The sequence below is a fragment of the Limanda limanda genome, chromosome 10 (genome assembly GCF_963576545.1).
Source record: "Limanda limanda chromosome 10, fLimLim1.1, whole genome shotgun sequence".
NCBI classification, from domain to species: domain Eukaryota; kingdom Metazoa; phylum Chordata; class Actinopteri; order Pleuronectiformes; family Pleuronectidae; genus Limanda; species Limanda limanda.
In genome coordinates this window covers 11,699,615-11,721,864 of record NC_083645.1, presented here as the reverse complement: position 1 = coordinate 11,721,864, position 22,250 = coordinate 11,699,615, and the positions used below count along the sequence as shown (strand labels likewise).

The 22,250-nt window shown below is 41.9% G+C and overlaps 1 protein-coding gene across 1 annotated transcript; it reads right to left on the bottom strand.

Moving 5' to 3' along the window:
* Positions 1-15,541: 15,541 nt before the first annotated feature.
* On the bottom strand, positions 15,542-18,841 carry dusp1 (dual specificity phosphatase 1). The gene is made up of 4 exons (XM_061079035.1): positions 18,276-18,841; positions 17,911-18,050; positions 17,566-17,785; positions 15,542-16,824 (listed from the first exon to the last, which is right to left on the bottom strand). Exons 1-4 carry the CDS (start codon positions 18,682-18,684, stop codon positions 16,469-16,471), a joined length of 1,125 nt encoding a protein of 374 aa, XP_060935018.1. The 5' UTR covers positions 18,685-18,841; the 3' UTR covers positions 15,542-16,468.
* Between the last annotated feature and the right edge of the window lie 3,409 nt (positions 18,842-22,250).

Sequence of the window (22,250 nt, the reverse complement as noted above, 5' to 3'; positions counted from 1 at the left end):
GAGATGGTTCATTGACCGCTCAAGTAAACTGTTTGAATAAAAAATACTCAGATAACAGACTTGGTAATTAACCATGTTTGTGCAGAATGTGTTGGTGCTTCACATTATTCGAAGGTCATACATGAGTTACCAGTAAGCAACGTTCAAATGTAACCGTTCGTTCCAGAGCCATCGAAATCGAGCCAACTTGGATTGGACACTACCCGCTATCTGGAGGCTCACTTCATAGCCGCAGCGCATACCAGACATCAAACACAAACGCTCATGGAGGGACATGAGCCCATGGGAACTCTGTAAGCTGATCTCATGCCCCGGACACTTTGGGACATTACAATGTACAGTATGCAGCCAATGTGTTAGGTAAACAGGTAAACAACCCAACACAGCAACAGGTACACTCCTGGAATCCGTGTGTGTCCCCCTTCACCAGAAAGACAAAGCTGCGGGCACCATAAACACCCTGCCCCCCCGCCTCCTGGTTACATAACGCTTTGCCTTTGATTTAAAAGAGGGAAACATCGGGGTCACTCTCACAGACACTTGGTTCACCTTTAGCACTTCTGCACTGCTGAGTGCTTCCGTCCATCTGTGCCCCTTTCCCCGGTCTCCACGTCCCTCTGCTGCCATCGGGTCAACCCCCCCGTCCAATCCCTTTTGTCTTAGCGCCCGTCTCCTTCCAACACCAGTCTGTTGGCTTGTGTTTATCTTACTCATTATTTTTTTCGCCCTCTTCTAAGAGCTAATCTTTCCCTCCTTCCCATTCCCCGGCCCTCTCCCCCTCCCTCTCTCTCTTTCGTTCTCTTGTCATGACATTGGCCTGTGACACGTGTGGGAAACTTCTGCTGGGGCCCCCCGGCTTCGGACAGGACACTGATATACCGACAGTGCTGCGTGACGGGGCTATTTCTGGAACTTGTAAATATGAGAACTTCCTTTCTTAAAGTGTATCTAATATGTCAGAGGACTGTTAGCAACAAGAAGCACAAAGAAAAAGAGCCCGTCCATTATCACCTCCAGTACAGCTTCTTCTTCTGTCTGAATCAGTGGGATATTACGAAACTGAGCAACAGACTCTGACAATCGCATATTTTAAAATTGTAGGACAGTGAATCTGGCTCTCACATACAGGCCGCCTTTGTTGGCGATTGTACTTCTGTCACTTTAATACCCTTATCAGGTGCTTCCACACATTATGCCCAGGTTTTATGGGCAACGTCCGGCTTGCAGTTCCAGGAACAGCCAAACTCTCTCTCCCCTGTTTGGGAGGCGAGGTGACAAGACATGGAGTGAAAGGACCAGGAAACATTATTGAACTGTAACTTCAGAGCAGGAAGCTGAGATTGTGATAAGGGAGATCTGCGGTCAGCTGCCAGACCTCTCAGCCGCACACACAGTTCATTTGGGGATGGGATGAGTGACTCTATTCGCCACAGTTAATAGAAGAGGGAGAGTCATACTGAATACAAGGCTAGTTTATTGTGACTAAAAGATATGAAATAGGGGTGACGCGATTAAATAATTAATTGATGTAACTTTGATAATTGATTCATCTTTCGAATTGATTAGTAAGCAAAACATCAAAACATCTGCTGATTCCAGCTTCTGTGAGTGTGTGCCGCCTTTCTGTTCTTTCATCATTTAAAAAATGGAAAATCTCTGGGTTTGAGGCATTGGTTGGATAAACAAGTATTTAGAGAGATCGCCATAATACCACTACTATTACCACTAGCACAACTTCTACAACTGCTTGTTAGTTTGTTTTTTAGTGGTGTTGTGCAAAAACTTCAATCCTACACATGCTTGTTTAGTTCATAGACTGTTTATAAAGATGGACGACATGACGGCTCCCCAAAAGTGAAGCCAAGCTAATGAGGCCAGAAAATGTTGGTGTGGTTGGGGATTAAGGGGCACATCTTGGATTGTTTTTCCAGTTCTGTTTACTATGTTTATTATTGTAGGTTAACAGAGCACCTTCTTTTGTCTTTTTCTATTTTTGCATAAAAAGAAGTAGACCATAGACTGTATATAAAGGAGGAGGGTGCGTCTCCACTTCTTCCCACTACCCAGAAATAAACCCAAAATATCATGGATGTGAACGCTTCAATCTTGTGCATTTGGAGCCAGAGTCTACACATTGTACTGATCGAGGGATAAGAATAAGAAGTCCTTTATTACTCCCGCAATTTTTATTTGAATAGGTCCCGTCAACTAACATGGAGGAGAAAGGACTTATAACCTTTACTCCAGCCAGACACCAGGTGGCGATGGTTTGGCTTCACTTTTAGGGAGCCGTCATGTCGTCCATCTTTTTATACAGAACTAAACAGTCATGTGTAGGATTGTTGAGCCTTGGCAGATGTATAAGCTCTACTGAAGTGATGTATCATCAATAAGACTATTGTTCAACATCCTCGGCCTCAATAAGGAGAAAGGTTGCACACAACTGTCATGACCTGTTCATTAAATCTGAATCAGCCTTAAAAATGGAGTTCAACTGCTGCGACACTTACAGACTCCCACTGTCAGTCGATATAATTAATAGGTGATAATATATCCAGTGAACATTACTGATACAATAATTATGTGTCTCCTTTTCTTTCTCTTTCACACTGTCACAGACACACAAAAACTCACACGCACACACTCGCACGCAGTCAAGCAGTGCTGAATAATTAAGATGGTGATGAATGTTTAACGGCCTCCCCTTATGCCACCCAAGAGCTCCATCATGGCGTGTAAGAGAAGTGGCCAAGGTCGTATAGTCTCTCTCTCTCTCTCTCTCTCTCTCTCTCTCTCTCTCTCTCTCTCTCTCTCTCTCTCTCTCTCTTTCTCTCTCTCTCTCTCTCTCTCTCTTTCTCTCTCTCTCTCTCTCTCTCTCTCTCTCTCTCTCTCTCTCTCTCTCTCTCTCTAACACACACACACACAAACACCCATACAACGGACACATTGTTATTTTACTTTCCGAACAGAAGTACGATGCAGAGAGTCAATGCAACAAGGCACCAACTAAGATGTGAAAACAACAGATGGGTGACGATGGACCTTGTGTAACTCGATCAACCTCGACCTGAAACTCGATCCTCTTTTTCTCTGCGACTCCTCCAATCACCCCGACTCTCATCCCGATCCAGAGCACTCGGTGTGTCTGATGGTATCAGGTCTTCTGCTGACATCACGGTTGAGCGAGCGAGTGCCAGACAGCGCTGATATAGAGCTCCAACATATATATAAATATATATATTAAGCAGCAGGCCTCTTCAAAGACAGGCCCTGCAGCAGCTTCAAAAATAGGAGCAGACCTTGGACGACCATTACACAACCACACCTGTTGCTTCAGGCAACAAGACGTAAGCGACAACTTCCACTGAATCGCAGAGGAAAACATACTCTGTTGCTTCACAGAGTTTACATTTGGACAATGGCTGTTTGGATAGAAGCAGTGTTACTGGTTTATGACCTAATACAGCGAGGGAGAACAAATGATGGAAGAGCTTAGCTTGGCTACAATGATCCAGTGAAATCATCCCTTCATTTGCCAAAGAGGATCAGCCAGAGCTGAGCTCTCTATTGGCCATACCCCACTGTGGATGTCTGGGTTACATAGTGGCGCCACCTAGTGCTGCTTGTGAAAAATCTCTAAAAAGAAGGAGTTACAGTGGGTCAATCATCATATGTTTGCGTCGCAAAATGGCTCAACCGGTTACCCCGAGACCCCTGGAACGTGTTCACATTAACCGATCTTCACAAAAATCGATACACAGGTGTACCATGACCAGACAAACAAAAAAGTATTGGTGCAATTGGAAAAACACCTCAGGATGCCTGCTATTTTGCATTTAGTGGCCATTTTGGCCATATTCCACATTTTTACTTTGAGGTACTTGTACCGGGCTTTCATCAGATCAACTTCAAATTGAGATGAGTGTCATCACAACAAGATGGAGATACAAACATACTGCTATTGTGACTTGTGACCACCAAGTGTCAGCCTTGAGCCCGTACAGAGGGAATGAGCCAAAAGCACATGTTATGACATTATTTTTGATCATATAAATGCAATAGCGTTAAGCTGTATGTACTCTGTTTACATTGTACATTACTTTCTCATAGTTTATAGTGTTTACATTATCTTTTTTTTAACGTATTTATTACTTCAAATCATGGCCTAGGATATTTTCTTTCTTATTTTACACAGTTCCACCTGTCAACATTTTTTTGGGATAGAACACATTGACTTCAAAAGCATGAAGAGGAAAATAACTTCCAGGGAGTGAATGGACTATAATGTCAGTGACGAGGGGGAGGGCCAGAGACTGATATCATCTGTGTGAGATTTAATTTTCATCCCAAGAGGCCAGCATTAATTTAATTTAATTTAATAATTAAAAAAAAAAAAAAAATTGTAATTTAATCTTCTTCTTTTTTTGAATTCAGATATTATAAGATATTGTGAAATTAATAGGCAGTTGAAGTCCTACCAATTTTATGAGTTCAGTATCTTGCCAAGGACCCTTTGGCATGCAGATGGGGATGAGTGGGGATCGAACCCCCAACCTTCTTGTTATTATTTGAAATTAAATTGTGCAACACCCTGGATCTTTATAATATCCAGGAACAGAAAATGAATAATAGCCAAAACATATCATATTTATAATGTTGTTTGGTTTGGAGTTGAATATATAATATTTTTATATATATATATATATATGGTGTTATCACACTAGAAATATGGCAACATTAAACCAAAATAAGTTTATATTATCTGAAAACTTGAAATAACTTTTTAACCACATTCCACCAATTTCTATGTTGATTTCTGAATCGGTGGTTTGTGTTTTTGTCAGTAAAAGGAGAAGCAACCAGGACAATCATTTTAAAGATAGACAGTAGGGCTGCATCCATTTGTTTTCTTTACAATGGTTCTTATCCACTGTTGCTTCCTTTTCTTCTATTCTCACAACACATTCTCTCTTTTTCGTTTTTCCCATCACCCCACAGGAGCCTGGGAAATCTATGACATCACCACGAGGCCTCTGTGAACCTCTCCCAGCTATGGGCCCAGTGCAGCACTGGAGGAGCGATAGGCATTTCCTGTCTTGTCTAAAACAACAAATAACAGAGTTTGATTAATGTAGGATGTGATGTGACTCCTCTTTCAGTCAGGAGCAGATATTTAAGCGGAAAAAAAAGTCTCAACAACTGAAGTTACTTGTTATCCTTCATTTCAATCCGTGTCTGATGCCAATGTTCACTCTTATCTCACTGTACTGTATCTCATATTACTGGTTATTTGCTATCATTGCACTTTTGTGCGAAACTGCAGCTGTAAAGAAATGTAATGTGCAAAAGGAATATAATATAAGTGAATTTTAACTTGTACCTTATATAAAAGCAGACGTCAACAGTGACAAGTCATCATTGTCTCACCTTTTTCCACAAACAGATGGAGGTTGGAACTCACTGCTAGAGCCACAATAACAACGTTAACATGCATAAACGTAATTAGTTTAACCAAGATTAACTCAAATGTTAAAAGTAAAAGTATTATAATATTGCAATGTAATGACACTGTTTATGGGCTAAAGTAATGTTAATACCACAAAAATGCACTTATAGTGAGGTCAGAGTAACCAATTATTAATACTGATCATATTTATCTAATAAATGCAGGTTTTGCTGTGATGTTTCAAATAACCCTCTTGGGTATATCAGCCTTGTAGCTGCGTATGACTCTTATTGATTCTTAATGTGTTTTACCAGCTTTAAGTTTAACACCAGTCAAGTGAAGACATGCAGAAAGCAGCAGGAGTGAAACACTTGGAGGAAGGACTCACCCTCAGGTTTCTTCTCTTCCCTGGCCACAGGTAAACTGGACAAGTCTACTGGAAGGAACAGGTTTGTAGACTGGTTGTGTCCCATCTATTCTTTCCCATAAACGTCTCAGGTTAAGATGAACGGGGAGAATGAGGTTGTGGTGCAGCTGGCGTCAGTCTCAGGGTGCGAGTGTTGTGTTTGAGCAACGAACAGCGAAATCCCGCCTGAAATTTGAAGACGTGTAAACATGAGCACGTGGCTGCTGATATCTTTTCATTCTGTCCAATAACATCAAGCCTGATACATGGAGGACGCTGCCACGGGCACTGTGCGTGTTTGTGTGCGTGTGCTTGAGTGAGACCGTTAACCACTTGTGTTTACAGCTCTTTCTAAAAAAGAAATGTGCTGGGCGCGCTCACGTTGATGTCCGTGTCCTTGAGGGGTGAGCGCGACCTGGCAGCTGAGTGTTGGCTGAGGAGAAAAACTGTTTGTACTTAACTCATAAAGATATCACAATAACACTAAACTAAAAACATTAACTGAGCTAAATGTTGTTATGATACGCTCATATCCATCATTTTTTAAAGGAAGCAGTTGCTTATAATAATATTTTATAAAGCACCACTGACACACCTACAATTAAAAGCTATTGATTATCACACGCCATTAGAGTACAGATATACAGATTAAAAGAGAATAACAACAAGATATTATAAATTATTAAAATAAACTAAATCTGGATGGCTGAATTTCGTTAAGCTTCATCAGTTTCAGTGCTCTGGTATTAAATAAATATAGGACGGTTTTTTATGCTTTATTAAGGACTCTGTCAGACAAAAAGTACTGTGTTAAAATATTCACAGCAGTACAAGTATTTTAGGGAAAATATAGGGTTTCAAAAATGTTTATGTTGTCATTTTGGACATCATTTAAAGTGGAATCAGTAACGATACATGACTTTTTTGGAGTGACTCCATGTTTTGTAACTCATGGACTAACTTGGGTCTATAAATGAAATGCAGTGGAGTGTTGAATGTGAATCAGTAGAGCTCATACCTCCATGAAGGCCCCACAGTCCCCTTATGAAATCAAATTTAAATTTGAATCTGCATCACATAACCAACATTCAAATCAGCCCCCTGAATAGACCTGATGATTTTCATCAAGATCCAAATGTTCAAAAAAAGCATTATCTCACACTGTTAAAGAAAGGGTTAACATGTCCAGATCTGTGCCAAAATTGACTGAGTTCTTTCTCTGACTGTGTTTCATCCTTCCACCAAGTTTTACTGTAAATTCATTTGGTAGTTTTTGTATAATCCCGTTGACAAAGAAAAGAAAAACAAACAGGAAGTAGTGCATAAGCACATCAAAGTGTTGCCACACCATCACACTATCAAAGACATTTTAAAGCAACAGTGCAATGTTATGTCCTGTGTTTTCCTACTAAAGGTCAAAATGTCTGCTGTGAAAAAGATGTAAATGTGGTTATAGGGGGACAGGTGGGCCTTGGTAGAGGTATGCTAGTTTAAAAGTAAAATGTAAAAGAAAAAGAAATGTTAATGTTAAAGAAAGTCAAAATTCCTGGATCCGCCCCCTGATCTAGATCCATCCCAAAATGTAATGGCTTCTTCCTTGAGTAATGTCCCACCCCTGCAAAAAATGTGATATCAATTCTGTCGTTTTCGCGTTACCCTGCTAAGAAACAAACAAACAAACAACCAAACAAACAAACACAGACAAAAACATAACCTCTTTATTGGAGGTAAAGTGTCACACAGCAGAATGTTTATATTAAAAAAAAAAGCTTGTCTGTAATTACTTAAAGCCAGGGTGGCTGTGGTCCAGGTTCCCATGAGCCATGAGTGTGAAGCCACAGACCTGCAGCTGATACGTCTGCGTGGAATGCTCTGCAGCCGTTATCATTGTTATTAATAACACAAGAGTTCTTTTTCTGCTCTGACGTGTGAAATGTGAACAATGGTCAGCACAACTGTCCATCTAAATATAGAGGAAGGGTCTAATGTTACCAGCATCTGAGGCTGAATCCAACTTTAACTTGCCAGTGAAGTCTTTTTTTAATTTTAAACTGAATACATCAGGGGTTAAAAAAAGAAGTTGATCATTGACGTCTTTTCTCACGTCAGTGAATATAGGTCGCTGAAGTGGTCACATTTCCCTCTGAAGTGCTGGTTGAAGCAGTGTTACTCATTGACAGTGCTGCTCAAAAGTCAACACTTTGAATAAGAATCAGTTGAGTTTGACCCACAGCAGCTTGTTCCTCCTGCTCAGCAGTTTCCCTCTGTCGGACTCAGGGTCATTTATTGAACACAAAGTTTCAACAGCTGATGAGTAAACACACTAAATGCATATCCTGTGTTTGACAGCCGTTGATTAATCTACATCTGCACTGATCATTGCTGAACCTCTTCCCCCTCAAACAAAGAGTTGGGCCTCTGAGGCCTATGATCACATGGTGAGTGAAGTCAATATGGGAAGTTGATTTTGTCATAAAACCGCACTGAAACATCCTGTTCAACTCTTAATGTCAAAGGGGAACTGTTTTTGTGCAGACTTTACTTTCTGTTCCCATTACTGAATATATTCATTTCAGTGGAGATACACAATGTCATCCATAAGATGGCGCTGACATCCAATGAACATAGAGGGAGACATTGCTCAGTGTGAGGATCTCATTTATTCACTTGAGCCTGATGACACAGGATAATCCCTGGGACTCAAGTCTACACTTACCCAGTAGATGTACACTTACATTTCACAAATCCTACTCTATTTTTTTACAGATTTGTTCATTGAGATTTTCCGTTTCCGGGCACAGAGAGGTCTCTACAGTTCCATCTTAAGTTACAATGCCCAGTTACATATTCTACTATTCTAACTTTTCTTTTGTTAATGTTGCACAGTAGACTACAGGAAGCTTAGACCAGTTGTGGAAATTATCACAGAACAATCCATACAACAATCCATACATTATTTGATTAATACACTTTAATCTGAGTAAAAGTCTAAAACTGAACCTAAAAATGTTTTACATTTTGACTCCAGAACTACAGATGTCAAACGCCTGAAGCTAAAGTGAAGTCTGATTACAAAACATGCAGCAAACAAGTGAAATCTGAACCTTCAGTCATCAATGTTTATGTGTTTTCTGTGGACCTTGTAGTACATATGCAGTACTGACATTACACACAATGTCTGTACATGGCAGAGCTGCTGTTTGGTTCTGGCTCTGGAGATTGTTTGTCACCATCACATGAGGAAGACAAGGATCATCTTCACCTTTGGTAAGTCAAAAAATGTGTTTTCTTACTACACAACAAAAACATTGAATTATTAAGCTGCGTCAGTTCCCTTTACAGTGTTAGTCAATCTTGTTTCATGAAGAACTGCTGTATTGTTATGAGTATAACCAGTGAGACCATATGAGTAGTTGTTATTTGTCAGTCATGTGGGCTCTGATGCAGCTTGTTAGTCAGTCTTTGTATCCACACCAACTCAGCAGGGTCATGGTTTAGAGGCCGGATGTCCCATGTTTGTTTTTGCCCAGAGCTTTCAAATGATGTAAGTGTGATATATGCTTCTAATATTACTTCATCACTTTAGCTTCTTCGTTATTCTTCAAACTGTTTGTCATTGTCAACAATCTCTACCAGAAAGTAATAGAAACCATATGGCAAATCAGAGGCTTCCCGTTGCTTAAACACTAAGCAAACACAAAAACTGACAAGACAAGGAAGTTTTTATCTGGAACGTGCAGACAATTGCACATCATGGGAGGGGGAGGTCAGTGGTCACAACCCAGACTTTCACAACTCAGCATGTGACACAGCCAACATCAGCGTTGCATCGAGTTCATCATAGTGTCAATGGTGAACTGTGGAATGGCCTCCCACTCAATTTCCTTTAGTCAAGTTCTGCTGGTTGTTGCTAACATTGCTTAAGACATCTGGTAGTGGCTTTATATTTTGTCCAACCCGAGGCCCCGCTGAGTGGTGATAGTGCTCTGTCATCAGCATAATTATAAACTAACACTTAGGTGGATGGATCACCTCAGCGCAAACTCAAAAAACCCCCAGATGTATCTAAAAATCTTGCAATCTTGCAAAATCTGTCTGCGTCTTGCATATCTGAAGAACTATTCATCTTATCTGATTCAGATTTACCATGATTATTGTTCTGAATTCGGGGAAGTACAGTGTCAAAGTTGGTGCAATTTGGACACGTGATCGATTTATTTTAATCTTTACTTTGAATACACAGACAACCAGCGCTCTGCGGTGGCGGCTAGGACTCATTAACATAAGTGACGTTTTGCATGTCGGCAACGATTACTGATTCTCCAAATTCGGGTTCATATGTACTGGGTTGATCTTCACTGAGCTTTGGATTAACAGGTGAACGGCTCTTTGTGCAGAAGCTGTGGTGCAGTTTCAGGGTTCTGTGCAGCAAGAGCTGGTCTTTAGTTGCTGGTGTCCTTGCTGCTGCTCAATTAGTTCAGGTCACTGTTACAGTTTCAGAAAGAAAAGATGCAACCAGCATCACCATAGGCCAAATTAAAGGCCCATTCCAAACAGACATGTCGAAAACCGCACTAGTTTGAAGTTGTGGTCAAAATTTGAGAGAAATAGGTTTTTTGTGTTTTTAGAAAAAAACACAAACTCCCTTTCATCTCTCAAAAATAAACAATTGTTTTATTTTTGTTCAGTGTAGTTTTTGCTTTGTGCTGACCACGGTCTTTTCAGGTCACAGTTCCGTGATAAAACCCAGACACTGTTATATAAATATTTTAAAGACATTGTACATTTGAGCAGTCCAGCACATCTGCTGCAGCTTTTCGGATTTCAATCTACTCACATATATGTTCTTCGGTTGTGACCTCATCTTGCCACAGTGCAGGCTGTGTAGAAGACAGGATGCCAGACATTCCTCGAATACTCCACACAGGATCTGATTTCTGCTTGTGAACACAACCCTGCACCTCCCGTGAGTGGAAAAATGCAGGCTGTGTTCGAAATCAGCGGAGTGAACCAGGCTCACCGGGGAGTCATACGTGTCCTATTTATTGGCTTTTATGCAAATACCTGGAGTTTTTTATGATTATGAGTAACTAAAAGTTGTTAATTGTAATTATTGACACGTGGAACAACTATGTACAGTTCATATATACCATATAGCGTCTGTAGAGAGTCTCTGGCTGGTATTTGTGGTCAGTGATCTGCACACACCTTTAAATCCGGCGCCATTTATCTTCCACCATCATCTGACATTCCAGACAGGGCTGTTAAAGGAAGAGGAGCCCTGCTGGCAAGGATACGCCGCTTCACTGGGGCCAAGACGTTATGTCCGGACATTCCTTTAGTTATACAAGTCTTTGGCTATCATGACAGAGATCAAACCTCATCTCGGGTCCTGTCATGAAACGGCAGCTCGTCTGGCTTCTCCTGCAGGTTTTCTGCTATGGAGCTTTGTATTGGAATGTCATGAATACAGAGCTTTTGGAAGAGGAGCAGTTTCTTTATCAGCAGAGGTAGAAAAAAACTTGAGAGCTTATCACGCAAATCACCGCCTCTGTCTTTTTCTTTATTTCTGTTTGTACATGAAACGTGCAACATAGCTGGTTTTCTATCCATTAAAAGTCCGTAAAGTAGTTTTTGGCTTTGACATCTTGGCCCCGTCAACAACAAAGATCCATGTTAAAACAATATGAAAATGAAAAATTATGATTAGATATCTTTGCGAGGACCATTTTGAGCCTAGAAATTATTGTTTGAACTCAATTTGGGAACGTTTGGACATTTTGGTCGGCCCTCACTTTCTGACCCTCTTTCAATGGACTGTTTAGGTTAATGTTAGGATTGGGCATTTAGTTGGGAGGCCTAAGGTTTGGGATAGGGGACAGAGATAGAAGTAGAAGAATGTGTGTCTGCGTGTGTGTGTGTGTGTGTCTGGGTTGTGTGCGCTATTTTACAGCTATCTTTGTGAGAACCAATTTGAGTCTACAGAATGTGAGAACATTTGGGGAAGTGAGGACCTTTTGGCTCGTCCTTACTTTGTGACCCCCCTTTAATGGACTGTTTGGGGTTTAAGACTTGGTTTTAGGGTTAGGGTTAGAATAAGGTTGGGGTTAGGCATTTAGTTTGGATGGTTAGGTTTAGGCAAGGGGCTAGGGAATACATTATGCCAATGAGGGTCCTCACTTAGGGTTAGGGTTAGGGTTAGAAACAAACGTGTGTGTGTGTGTGTGTGTGTGTGTGTGTGTTTGTGTGTGTGTGTATGTGTGTGTGTGTGTCTTGGTAAAATTCTGCATTTATGTAAGCCACTACAATGGCTCAGCCACTTGATGCTACAAAAACCTCCCCGTCACAGTCATAATCCTCTTACAGATTTAGTGCAGGTGAGAATTCTGCCATGACATCAACGTGTGGACTAAATCTTCTCACCAAGTACACTGTGAGTGTGAGAGACCATGTGTGTGTGTGTGTGAGAGACTTAATCCAGTTTCAAGGTACGATGAAGTGTGAGAGGTGTAATTACTTCAGCAGTCACATTCCCACTTCACACAGGAGGTCAGGTTAAACTGTGCGTGTGTGTGTGTGTGTTCCTCTTTGAACTGTTCCGCATTGACAATGGGGATTTGATGCTCTGTATTATTTTCGTCAGAGGGAAGTGAAAGGACTTTTTAAACTATAATAAACAACTCCCTTCCACGGACGACTGACTGACCAGATGTTCATTGTGAATTCGATACAAACTGCTAAACACATTTTAACTTAATAAAAAGGATGAGACATGAGCCAGGAAATAACTCATTTTTTGCCTTCATTTTCTCTTTTATGTTGAGATTTGAAATTTGTTTTCATTTTGACCAATTTCCCAGAGAAAAATTTAATGGATCTTGATGAGAAAAAGACAAATTAATGGGACAGATATTTCTGAGTGTGAGAAATTTGGTGCAGCTTGATTGACTGTGGGGCCTTGGCGGATGTATGCCCTCCACTGAGTAACATCCTAGTGATCTAATGTTTCTGCCATACGTTCTGGTTCGATGAAAGTGAAACAACTTTGAAAAAATAGAGGCTATAGAGCAAACTGAAAACCTTCTTGCCAGAGTTGTTCTAAAAGGTAAGACAGAATAATAGAAACCCTCTTTGGTGTGTTGTGTGGTTGAATTAAGAAATGTATGTTCGGTGGTTCGCATAGTGTATACAATCTGTGCAGTTATTTGTCAACAATACAGATATTAGCAAGCGCTTATAAAATTACAAACAAAGAATAACTAAGTCTACAAACACCGAAGTCAGAATTGATCTCACTACACTCTGCTCAGCTTTGGGAGCGACTACAGACACATCCTGTCTCTGCCTGTAGTTTGAGAGATCAGATTGAGGGTTGTTCTATAAGATATTTCACCTAATATTCAATTATGGGGAAGTATAAACAATTCAGGGACTTAAGTATTCCATCATATATTTCTTACTTGACACAGGTACCACAGCTGTGTCTCAGATTGTAGAGTTAGAACCACAGAGGGTTGTCGGTTCAATCCCAGTCACCCCTATTCCTCATGCCGTGGTTTCCTTGGGCAAGATACTTTGTAGGTGATTTTCTAAAGAGATTTGAGGAGTGGTCATCAACACTATAGCTACTATATCAATACACATCTTTACCGAGGTCTTAAATGTAATTTGTCGAGGCATCTGGAAAACCTGATGAATGAAATTAATCCTTTGCTGCCACCATCTCAGCTCGGAAGTGGAATAGAGCATTGTACTGTGCATAGAGCTGGAGACGGGGGTGTAGTGGACGTGTATTTGCAAACCTTTCAAGAGTAATTTGTGATCCCACTAAAAGTCATATCTAATTGAGTCTTTATTTAATTTGAAGGCCTAATTAGGAAAATTTCATTATCTTAGTGGATTATTCTGCATGTGTGACAGAATTTAACAGAAAGATGTTAAAGAAGTCTTCCTTCAAATTAATGAGTATTTTACACAAAAACTGTTGTGAAAGGGATAAGAAACCCAAACAACACAGATGATGTGGAAGGAGGGGTGGGCCTGTGTCTCTTCCTGCCACGGCAGCAGAGTCTGACACGTTATATAACCATTGTTTCTTTAGGATTGTGTTAATTAAAAGGACTTTGAAGTTGAGTCAGAGCTCAGCTGCTAAATGGAACAGCCAAGTGACAACATGGTGAAACGGGCAAATGACGTAATGGTTAATATTGTCTCACACAACAAAAAAATGGGAGGTTATAATAAGAAAGAGCCAAAAAAAACTGTCTGACTTTACTTTGCTCTTTACCATAATCAAACAGTTTGTATCATAATCCAGTCTCATTCTGAACACACCTTGATATTGTGTCTCTCTCACACACACACACACACTTAAAATCGATGTGAGGTCCCAGACTTGGCCATCGAGGGCCTTTTACCCCTCCGGATCAGCCTCATGAGATTATAAAAGACGCCTAACGACTTTCACACACACACGCACACACACACTCCTGCCAGCCTCCCTTCTGACAACAGGAAATCTAAAGACACAAAGGCGGGTGGGCTGGTGGGGGTGGGGGTCTCACATATGTCACCAAAACCACAGACTCTCAGAGGAAGCTAGTGAGGTAATGAATGAGCCTTTCATGATGGAGGCATCGTCACCATGATGTTTTCTTTTACAGACAAACATTTGCATTGTTGGCGGATAAGAAGCAGATGTCAATGAAGCATATAATCTGCCATTTGTCAGAATACAGGTAATTGTAGTGAGAATGTTCCGGAAGTGTAAAGTTTTCTCTCCCTTAATCTTCACTTCTACAAGTTAAGGCCAGAGGGAATCATCATGGTCATAATTTCCAGGGGAAGTTTTTTTTTTCTCACACTCAATCTAAGGTCACAGCCAATGTTTAGGCTAATTTGCAACCCAAACATATTCCTTTCCCTTTCACGGCCGCCTCCGTCGCCACCTCCCCATGGGTGTGTGGGGCAGGGTGACACGGGGCCGGTGCTTGAGAGAGCACTGAAAGCTCTTTAGTTGTCACACTTTTCCCAAACGCCTTGCAGCTGCTCCTATTGTGGCCGCCGCGGAGGGAGGGGATCCTCGGCTGATTCTTTACGCCTCCTGCTGTTGCCCCAGGCTCAGATGGAGAGGGAGCGTGGTCCGGACAATGGCCGCTGCTATGACATCATGCTTCTTATGTGGTCAAAAATCCTTGTGCAGATATGATGGGATTCCATCGCATGGTAGAAACAAAGTGACAGAAGGGTACAAAGAGTTTTTGGACATGCCAGAAGGCAGCTGGTGTTTATTATTGTTGTTTAGTCTTTCTAAACATCAAAATAAAATATATTTATACACTTATTTAGTTTTTGGGAAATTATAAGGTGATCATGAGCAACTATTCGGATAAAAAAATGTATTAAATAGGCCAGAAACTTAAGAAAACATGCTTAAGATTTCTCATTTTCATTAATTCAAAGAATTTTTTTCTCTACCTTCTTTGTTAAATTAAAACTTTATAACAAACTAGATATTTGTGTATTTGAGACTTGGATTAATCAAGCAACCTGAATACTTCAACTTTGTTTTCTTTACAATTCTCTTTTTAGGCAACAAACTAATTAATCAATAAAAACATTTACAGACCATTATTGGTGAAAATTATAAGTAATACCAGATAGAAAGAATGAGCAGATCTCCAACTGAGTACAAAAGTCAAATCAGATTTATTCAACGGTATAAAAACATAATTAAAACAAACATATGCAAAAATAGATATGATAAAGAAATATATTACTTTGGTTCAATAAATATGTCAGAATCAATTTGCTGAAGACTACGTGGACCCCCCCATGTTAGTAGTTTCTCGGGGCCCGTCTGCCTCAGCGGCGCAGTACACAGTACAGAAACATGAGGTATTTAATGGTCGGTTTCCCCAACCCGTTGGGATAATCAAAAGACGAAAGTCGGGTATTGGCATTTGGATTGGCAACCCAGCACAACTCTCAAAGTGAGCATGAAGGTTTCTGCCACATTTACACTGAAGAGTGTGTGTGTGGGGGGGGGGGGTATACATTCATTGTTCGTCAGATGAAGGAGCAACTTCCGCTTCACACGACAGGGTTTCTTTACCCAGAACAGAAAGCAAACTGGACAACTGAGAGGATATTCCTGAGAAAAATGTTAGCCCTCTCCACATTGTCTAGTTTTTCTTTTTTAATGATTGTGATTATCAAAAGCAGTTGCCTCCATTTAAAAAAAGCTGTCTTTTGAATAAAGAATATTCAAATACTCATTGTTTCCTCTTAAGGAATAACATTCACACATTTTTCAGCCATATCCCAAGTAATCCCGGGTTTTGCAATCACATTAAAGAGTTTTAACATCAATACTTCTTGTTGGTAGCTATCAAGCGTCCCCTTGAAATGATGAGGCTGACCCACAGTGACGTGGCCAGCAGATCAGAGTGAAATGTTTTGACTTCACACAAAAGCTCACATTCCGCCTGGTGATACCAGCATCACCCCAAAATGAATTCTAAATCAGGACTGTGTGTTGTGCGGTGCTCTGTGCAAAGTCACTCGTGAGGTGCAGTTCAAGTCCAAGCAGAGTCTGTGTGGCCCCCCCCCCGGCCTCAGCAGCTGGGAGAGGTGGTGATGGGACTGTGGAGGAACGAGAGCTGCCCGGCCGAGCCGTGCACGGGGATGGAGACGGGGAAGTTGAAGACAGTGGAGCTCTTGCCGATCGCCGGGCTTCCCGCCTCCGAGGAGCACGTGGACGAGGCCAGGACCTGGGACTCGAACTGGAGGAGCTGCCCCATGAAGCTGAAGTTGGGGGAGATGATGCTGCGGCGCTGCTTGACAAACTCGAAGGCCTCGTCCAGCTTCACGCGATTGGTCCGCATGAGGTAGGCCAGGCAAATGGTGGCGGAGCGGGAGATGCCAGCTTGACAGTGCACGAACACGCGGCCTCCTTTATTTCTCACCGAGTCTGGGGGGGGGTGAAGAGAAGAGAAAGAAAGATTAGTTCAAAGTACACATCTGCGAGGTGTTGAAATCTATAGAGCTGAGGTTAAAACTGCTACCGGTCACAGGAAACCACAAACTCAACAAGGTACTAGCAACACTTTGAGTTCCCCATTTAAATTTAAGAGCGCTCATTATAAAACAGGAACACAGTTAATAGGGGTGCAGGGTGTGAGCTTGTGGGGGTTACTCCCAAGGGGGGGGGGGCAGTCTGAATGGACAAAAGAGGGGAACAGACCCCTGCTGGGGGTATTGATCTGGGAGGAAGGCCGACAGTGAGCGAGGAGAAATCTCCTTTTGTTCAGACGGAACAAAGAGCGGCGTGGAGTGGGCTATTCAAGCCCAGCCATCCTGCCCACTACGGAGCTGGTTTGGGGGCGATTCATTATCATTAAAGGGGGGGGGGGGGGTGCATCCTTTTATCTACGCCTCAGAGGTGGCGGTGATGTAACTGCCATTGTGGTGGTGGAGTGGGGAGCCTGTGCCGAAGCCAGCTGGTCAGTTTTTGGAGGGAACTTTTTTGAAAAATTTAAATCCGGGGAGTCAAGGATTGAAGTGAAGTAAGAGGGGGTGGGAGGGTGTAGGGGGTTGGGTGTTTGTGTCGCCGGCTACCAATGGGATCAGGAGGTAACAGCTGGGACAGGGGCTCACATTTGGCAGTTGATTGGCGGAAGGCGTAAAAAAAAGCAGCAGCGGACGTACTCACCGATAAACTCGATGGCCACGTTGAACCAGGAGCTGATGTCGGCCTTGTGGTTGTCCTCCACCGGGATGCTCTTGTACTGGAAGGACTCCTCAAAGTGGTTGGGGCAGTGAGCGGAGACATTGATCAGAGCCGTGATGCCCAGCATGTCCAGCATGTCCTTCCTGGAGGCGTGGTAAGCACTGCCCAGGTACAGGAAGGGCAGGATCTCTACAGGGCCGCCCTAGAGGAGAGACATAAACAACACAACCAGGTCAACATTGGCTCCATGACAGCACATCAGGAAGTAATAAAAAAAAGTAATGATTCATATGTTATATTATTTAGATTTTTTTATTAAACACACACCTGGTCGTATAGAGGGGTATTGCATGGACTTGGGTCTGCACTGCCAGGGCGGCTGGAGCTCAGGGGCAGACAGAGACCTTGAGGAGGGGAGGGCTTGGTGCACATCTCTGGGTACTCGGTGGAGAAGTTGTCGAACCCACCTACAAGAAGAAAAACAGATAAAGAAGAAGAAGGCAAGGTCAGATTTCAGATCGCAGACACATCCACATTTAAACACGGCTCTCCAGAATAGTGACAACTGCTCATGGGGCTATTTCGGAGCAACACCAGCTGGTGCGGTGACAGCTGTAATCCCAGTTTGTGTCCCCGTCGTTAAGACACAGGAACCCGGGTAGTGTGGTGACCCTTCACCCGCTGGTTCTCACCTTTCAGGATGAACACACTGGCTCCGGAGGGGTCGCGGCACAGCGCGCCCACCGCCAGCATCAGGGTCCCGTCCTTCTTGGCCTGGCTCAGGTCCGAGCTGCGGTCGTCCAGCAGCACCACGGCCCGGTAGTCCCCGGACAGCAGCCGGCTCCGGGTGTCCTCGTTGGGGACGATGTGCTCCAGGCCGAGCCCCCCCCTGGCCCTCCGGCGCACGATGGTGCTGAAGCGCACGTTGGTGGAGCCGGAGATGTGCGAGGAGTTGAAGGAGAGGAAGGAGCGGCAGTCCAGCAGCAGGCAGCCCGGGACCGAGCCGTCGAGCAAGGCACACAGGGACACACAGCTGATGGTGGGCACCTCCATTATCACCATAGTAGGACGGCGGGATAGAAGAAGTAAATCCAGGTACATAGAACTCTCCTGAGAGGTCACTCTGTGGAGCTGGAGGCTTCCTGGGTCCGGTCGGTAGTTCAGAGAGAAGAAGAAAAACAATGAAACGTGAAACTCTCTTCTTCTTCTTCTTCTTCTTCTTCGTGTTGTTTGTATCCGGTAGCTCTTCGGTGACGCGCTTCTGTCAGAGAGAGGACTGACAGCCGCTTATATACGGCTCGTGCCTGTGAATGAACGGCTGCTGACGTCACGGCTCCGCCCCCCCCTGGCTCCGTGCCAGACCGGCCGACGTCACAGTGCCCGCCCCGAAATGTACCGAGGAGCCGGCGCGCACACGTAGGACATTGCTGCACAGGCGTAAACGCACGTACGCGGGCACGCGGTTAAACTGTGAAAGAGGAGTCGAGTTTTTTTTTCTTTTTCTTTCTTTCTTTCTTTTTTTTTTTCTTTTTTTCTTTCTTTCTGTCTTTCTTACTTTCTGTCTTTCTTTCTTTCTTTCTTTCTTTCTCACTTTTTGTCTTTCTTACTTTCTGTTTTCTTTCTTTTTTACATCTGTTCACACCAATGTCTGTAAATAATTATGTGTATGATGTACAAAGATATCGTACGTTTGTTTACAACCACTTCTTTTGACTTTTTTTACGAGTTCAAACTCATTTTTCTTTATCTCTTTCTTTCTCTCTTTCTTAGGACAGATATAGTAGGCTACACATATTTTTGTTTTTTTTATTTTTAACACTTGACAGAAAGAAAATATCCATTATTTAAGGGTAGGGCCCAAATTACTGAAACATACAATTAGTCATCCCCTGATGATCTCACAACTTGTTCTACATTCAATAGACTCATGTTAATCATGTGAGTGGACATATTACATATACCTGTCACTAGATATTTCTCCTTGTAAAAGTTAGTTACATTTATATTTTTATTTTAGCTTCATAACAATTGTATTTTAATTGTTGTGATTACTTCAACTAGTTATTCATTTACTGGATATTAACATTACTATTATTTTGTTGTGTCGTTTTCAAAAAGTCTTATTGTTTTCATAACGATCATACTTTTGTCACACTTAACTATACCTGACCTAAAATTATATATCAAGTGTTTGTATAAAGTATCTGTAATTCAGCAAATAAGGAATTTGCCAAATTTTCCATGATGTTAGTGTTTAATTGGATTTCAATTTTGCCTCTTCACCTGAGAGTTGACAAATAACAAGATAATAAGTAAATATCGGCCACAGGTGCCATAAAAGTTTATTCTTTGTTTTTATTGGGCAGAGGTACATAGTGTTCAATGCCCCGAGAGCAAAGGCTGACCATAAAAGTTAATCACTGTATAGAAATCTGAACTCCAGTAAATTTCCACATGCTGAGAAACAAAAACATTGGTCTACCAGGAAGACAACAGCAGATGGATATCTGCTGACCTGTAAGTTGTTTCATTTGTGACCTCATTGAAACAGATGGATGAGTTGGTTTTCCCCAAAGGCACTACATATTTATATAAAAAAAACAAAAATGATGATCACAATGATCCTGGGAAACCCTTTTGGTTTGTTGCTGTGGTTTGCTGACTCAGTCAACAGTGCCGTCATAATAAGGATCCGGGAAGATGATTATTGACAGACGACAGGCGCCTGTTGACAGGACAGAAGGGTGTGTGTCTTGAAACTACACAGCAGAAACATGCTGGGGTTGTTTTGTTGCGAAAGAAATGTTTACTAAGCAGACTTAAAAAACAGGTAGTGTTGCAACAATGACCTCCATTCAAAATCCCATTTGAGTTTCATTACTAACAATGTATTATTCCAGTGTCTTAAACATGCTATTCTCTGGGAACAAAAGACAGTTTCAAACTTTAACGTCATTATAGTTTAGTCATATATACAAATAAACTGTCTTTTGTCCGCAGAGATGAGGATGACATACTCGACAGGCCGTGACATCATTCTCACTTGACTGTAACTGGAAGAAGCGAGAACCTTCAGCCCCGGTGGATCCTCATCCACACTGTTTTGTGTTTTACTTCAAGCAAAAAAGAGGAAGATGGATGTGTTATGTGTGAAAGGAAGAGGGGGAGGGGAGGGCAAGCTGAAACGAAAGAAACTTCAACCAATCACAATAGAGTGCAAAAACTCTCCAGCCGGTTTAACCTCACACTCCTGTGTGATGAGTCAACTGTGAGGCACATGCAACAAAGCAGGAATGTTACACACACTACACAGGGAAGGAGGGTCAAACGGGCTCTGAAAACAGTCTGTACCCAAACATTTTGTACTCGCTGTAAACGCGTCTCCTCCTGAGTCATGAAGTTATGAAAATATGTTGGAATGAAATCTGACACCTCATGAAGGCGGTGAGCATAGAACAATAATGGCCGAGGATACAACTGTTCACTGTCACGATGAAGCAGAAAAAGCTCACGAGCCCTCATAGATTAGAAAAAAACGGAAAAAGAAGAGAAACTATAAATATGAATCTGTACATTTATGTTACATAGAAACTCTTGTTCTCAAGGTGACAATTTTCATCAGTGCAAAATCTCCCCAAATAAGCATAGCCCACAAACGTGTGTGTTTTTGTGCGGCGAGTGACACAATATTGAAATTAAGTTCTGAAAATAGAGTCAAAATTTTTGCTCCCCTTTTATTTCCCATAATTATGGACCTCAACCAACTGTGGCTCTCGTCCAGAAAAGGGAAGTGCAACAGGGGATGACAGAGGCATTTCCTGTGGTCTGGCCTCTCAGTCACTCGCTGCCCCCCCCCCCCCCCCTCCCCGCCTATTTACTGTCATTGTCACCACTGGCAACAGCTGAGCCGTCAGTGGGAAAACACAGGGACTATCCTCTCGTCCAGTGTCTCAACACCAGACACGTTGCCAACCAACTGTTTCATTTCATATGTATGTATATGTAGTACGGGGAAACCAAAAAAAGCCCTCACGTCTCTGTAAGAAAAACAGAAAGATTAGTGCATGTAATTGCTCTTGATTAACTATTTGCGTGCAATTTTGACAATGTGCAAAGACCTTTTGTGTCAGCAAAACTGTGCAGTCGAGTGACATTTCCCAGCAGGAACTTCAATAACGAAATGTCTTCAAGCTAAATTTCTCTAAAAGGCAACATGGTTTATGTCCTGCTGTTTGACGCTGTCACATGTACGCACTAACCAAAGTTTGAAGAAGACCCTAAGAAACATTGGTGTATAATGATATGGATATACAAAATAAAAAACAAAAAGTTGAATCTAAGTAAAGAAGTTTCCTATACTATTAATTTGAAATTCTCATGTGTAATACAGAGTATTCTGTGTGTAGTATTGTCACTAATTCATTCATAATTGGATCACATTCAGGCTCACAATGAGTTTGTAAGAAAAGACAAAATTCCCAATTCTTGCTTCACATGAATAGGATTTACTCAACACTACAATGTATTTGTAAGGTGATATAGCTTTTCTTTCAACCTCACATCGACCTGTGGGTACACATTAGTAAGACGGATGTATAAACACATAATGACAGTTGAAATATTATAAAATATATAATAAGAATATAATAATATATAATAATAATAAT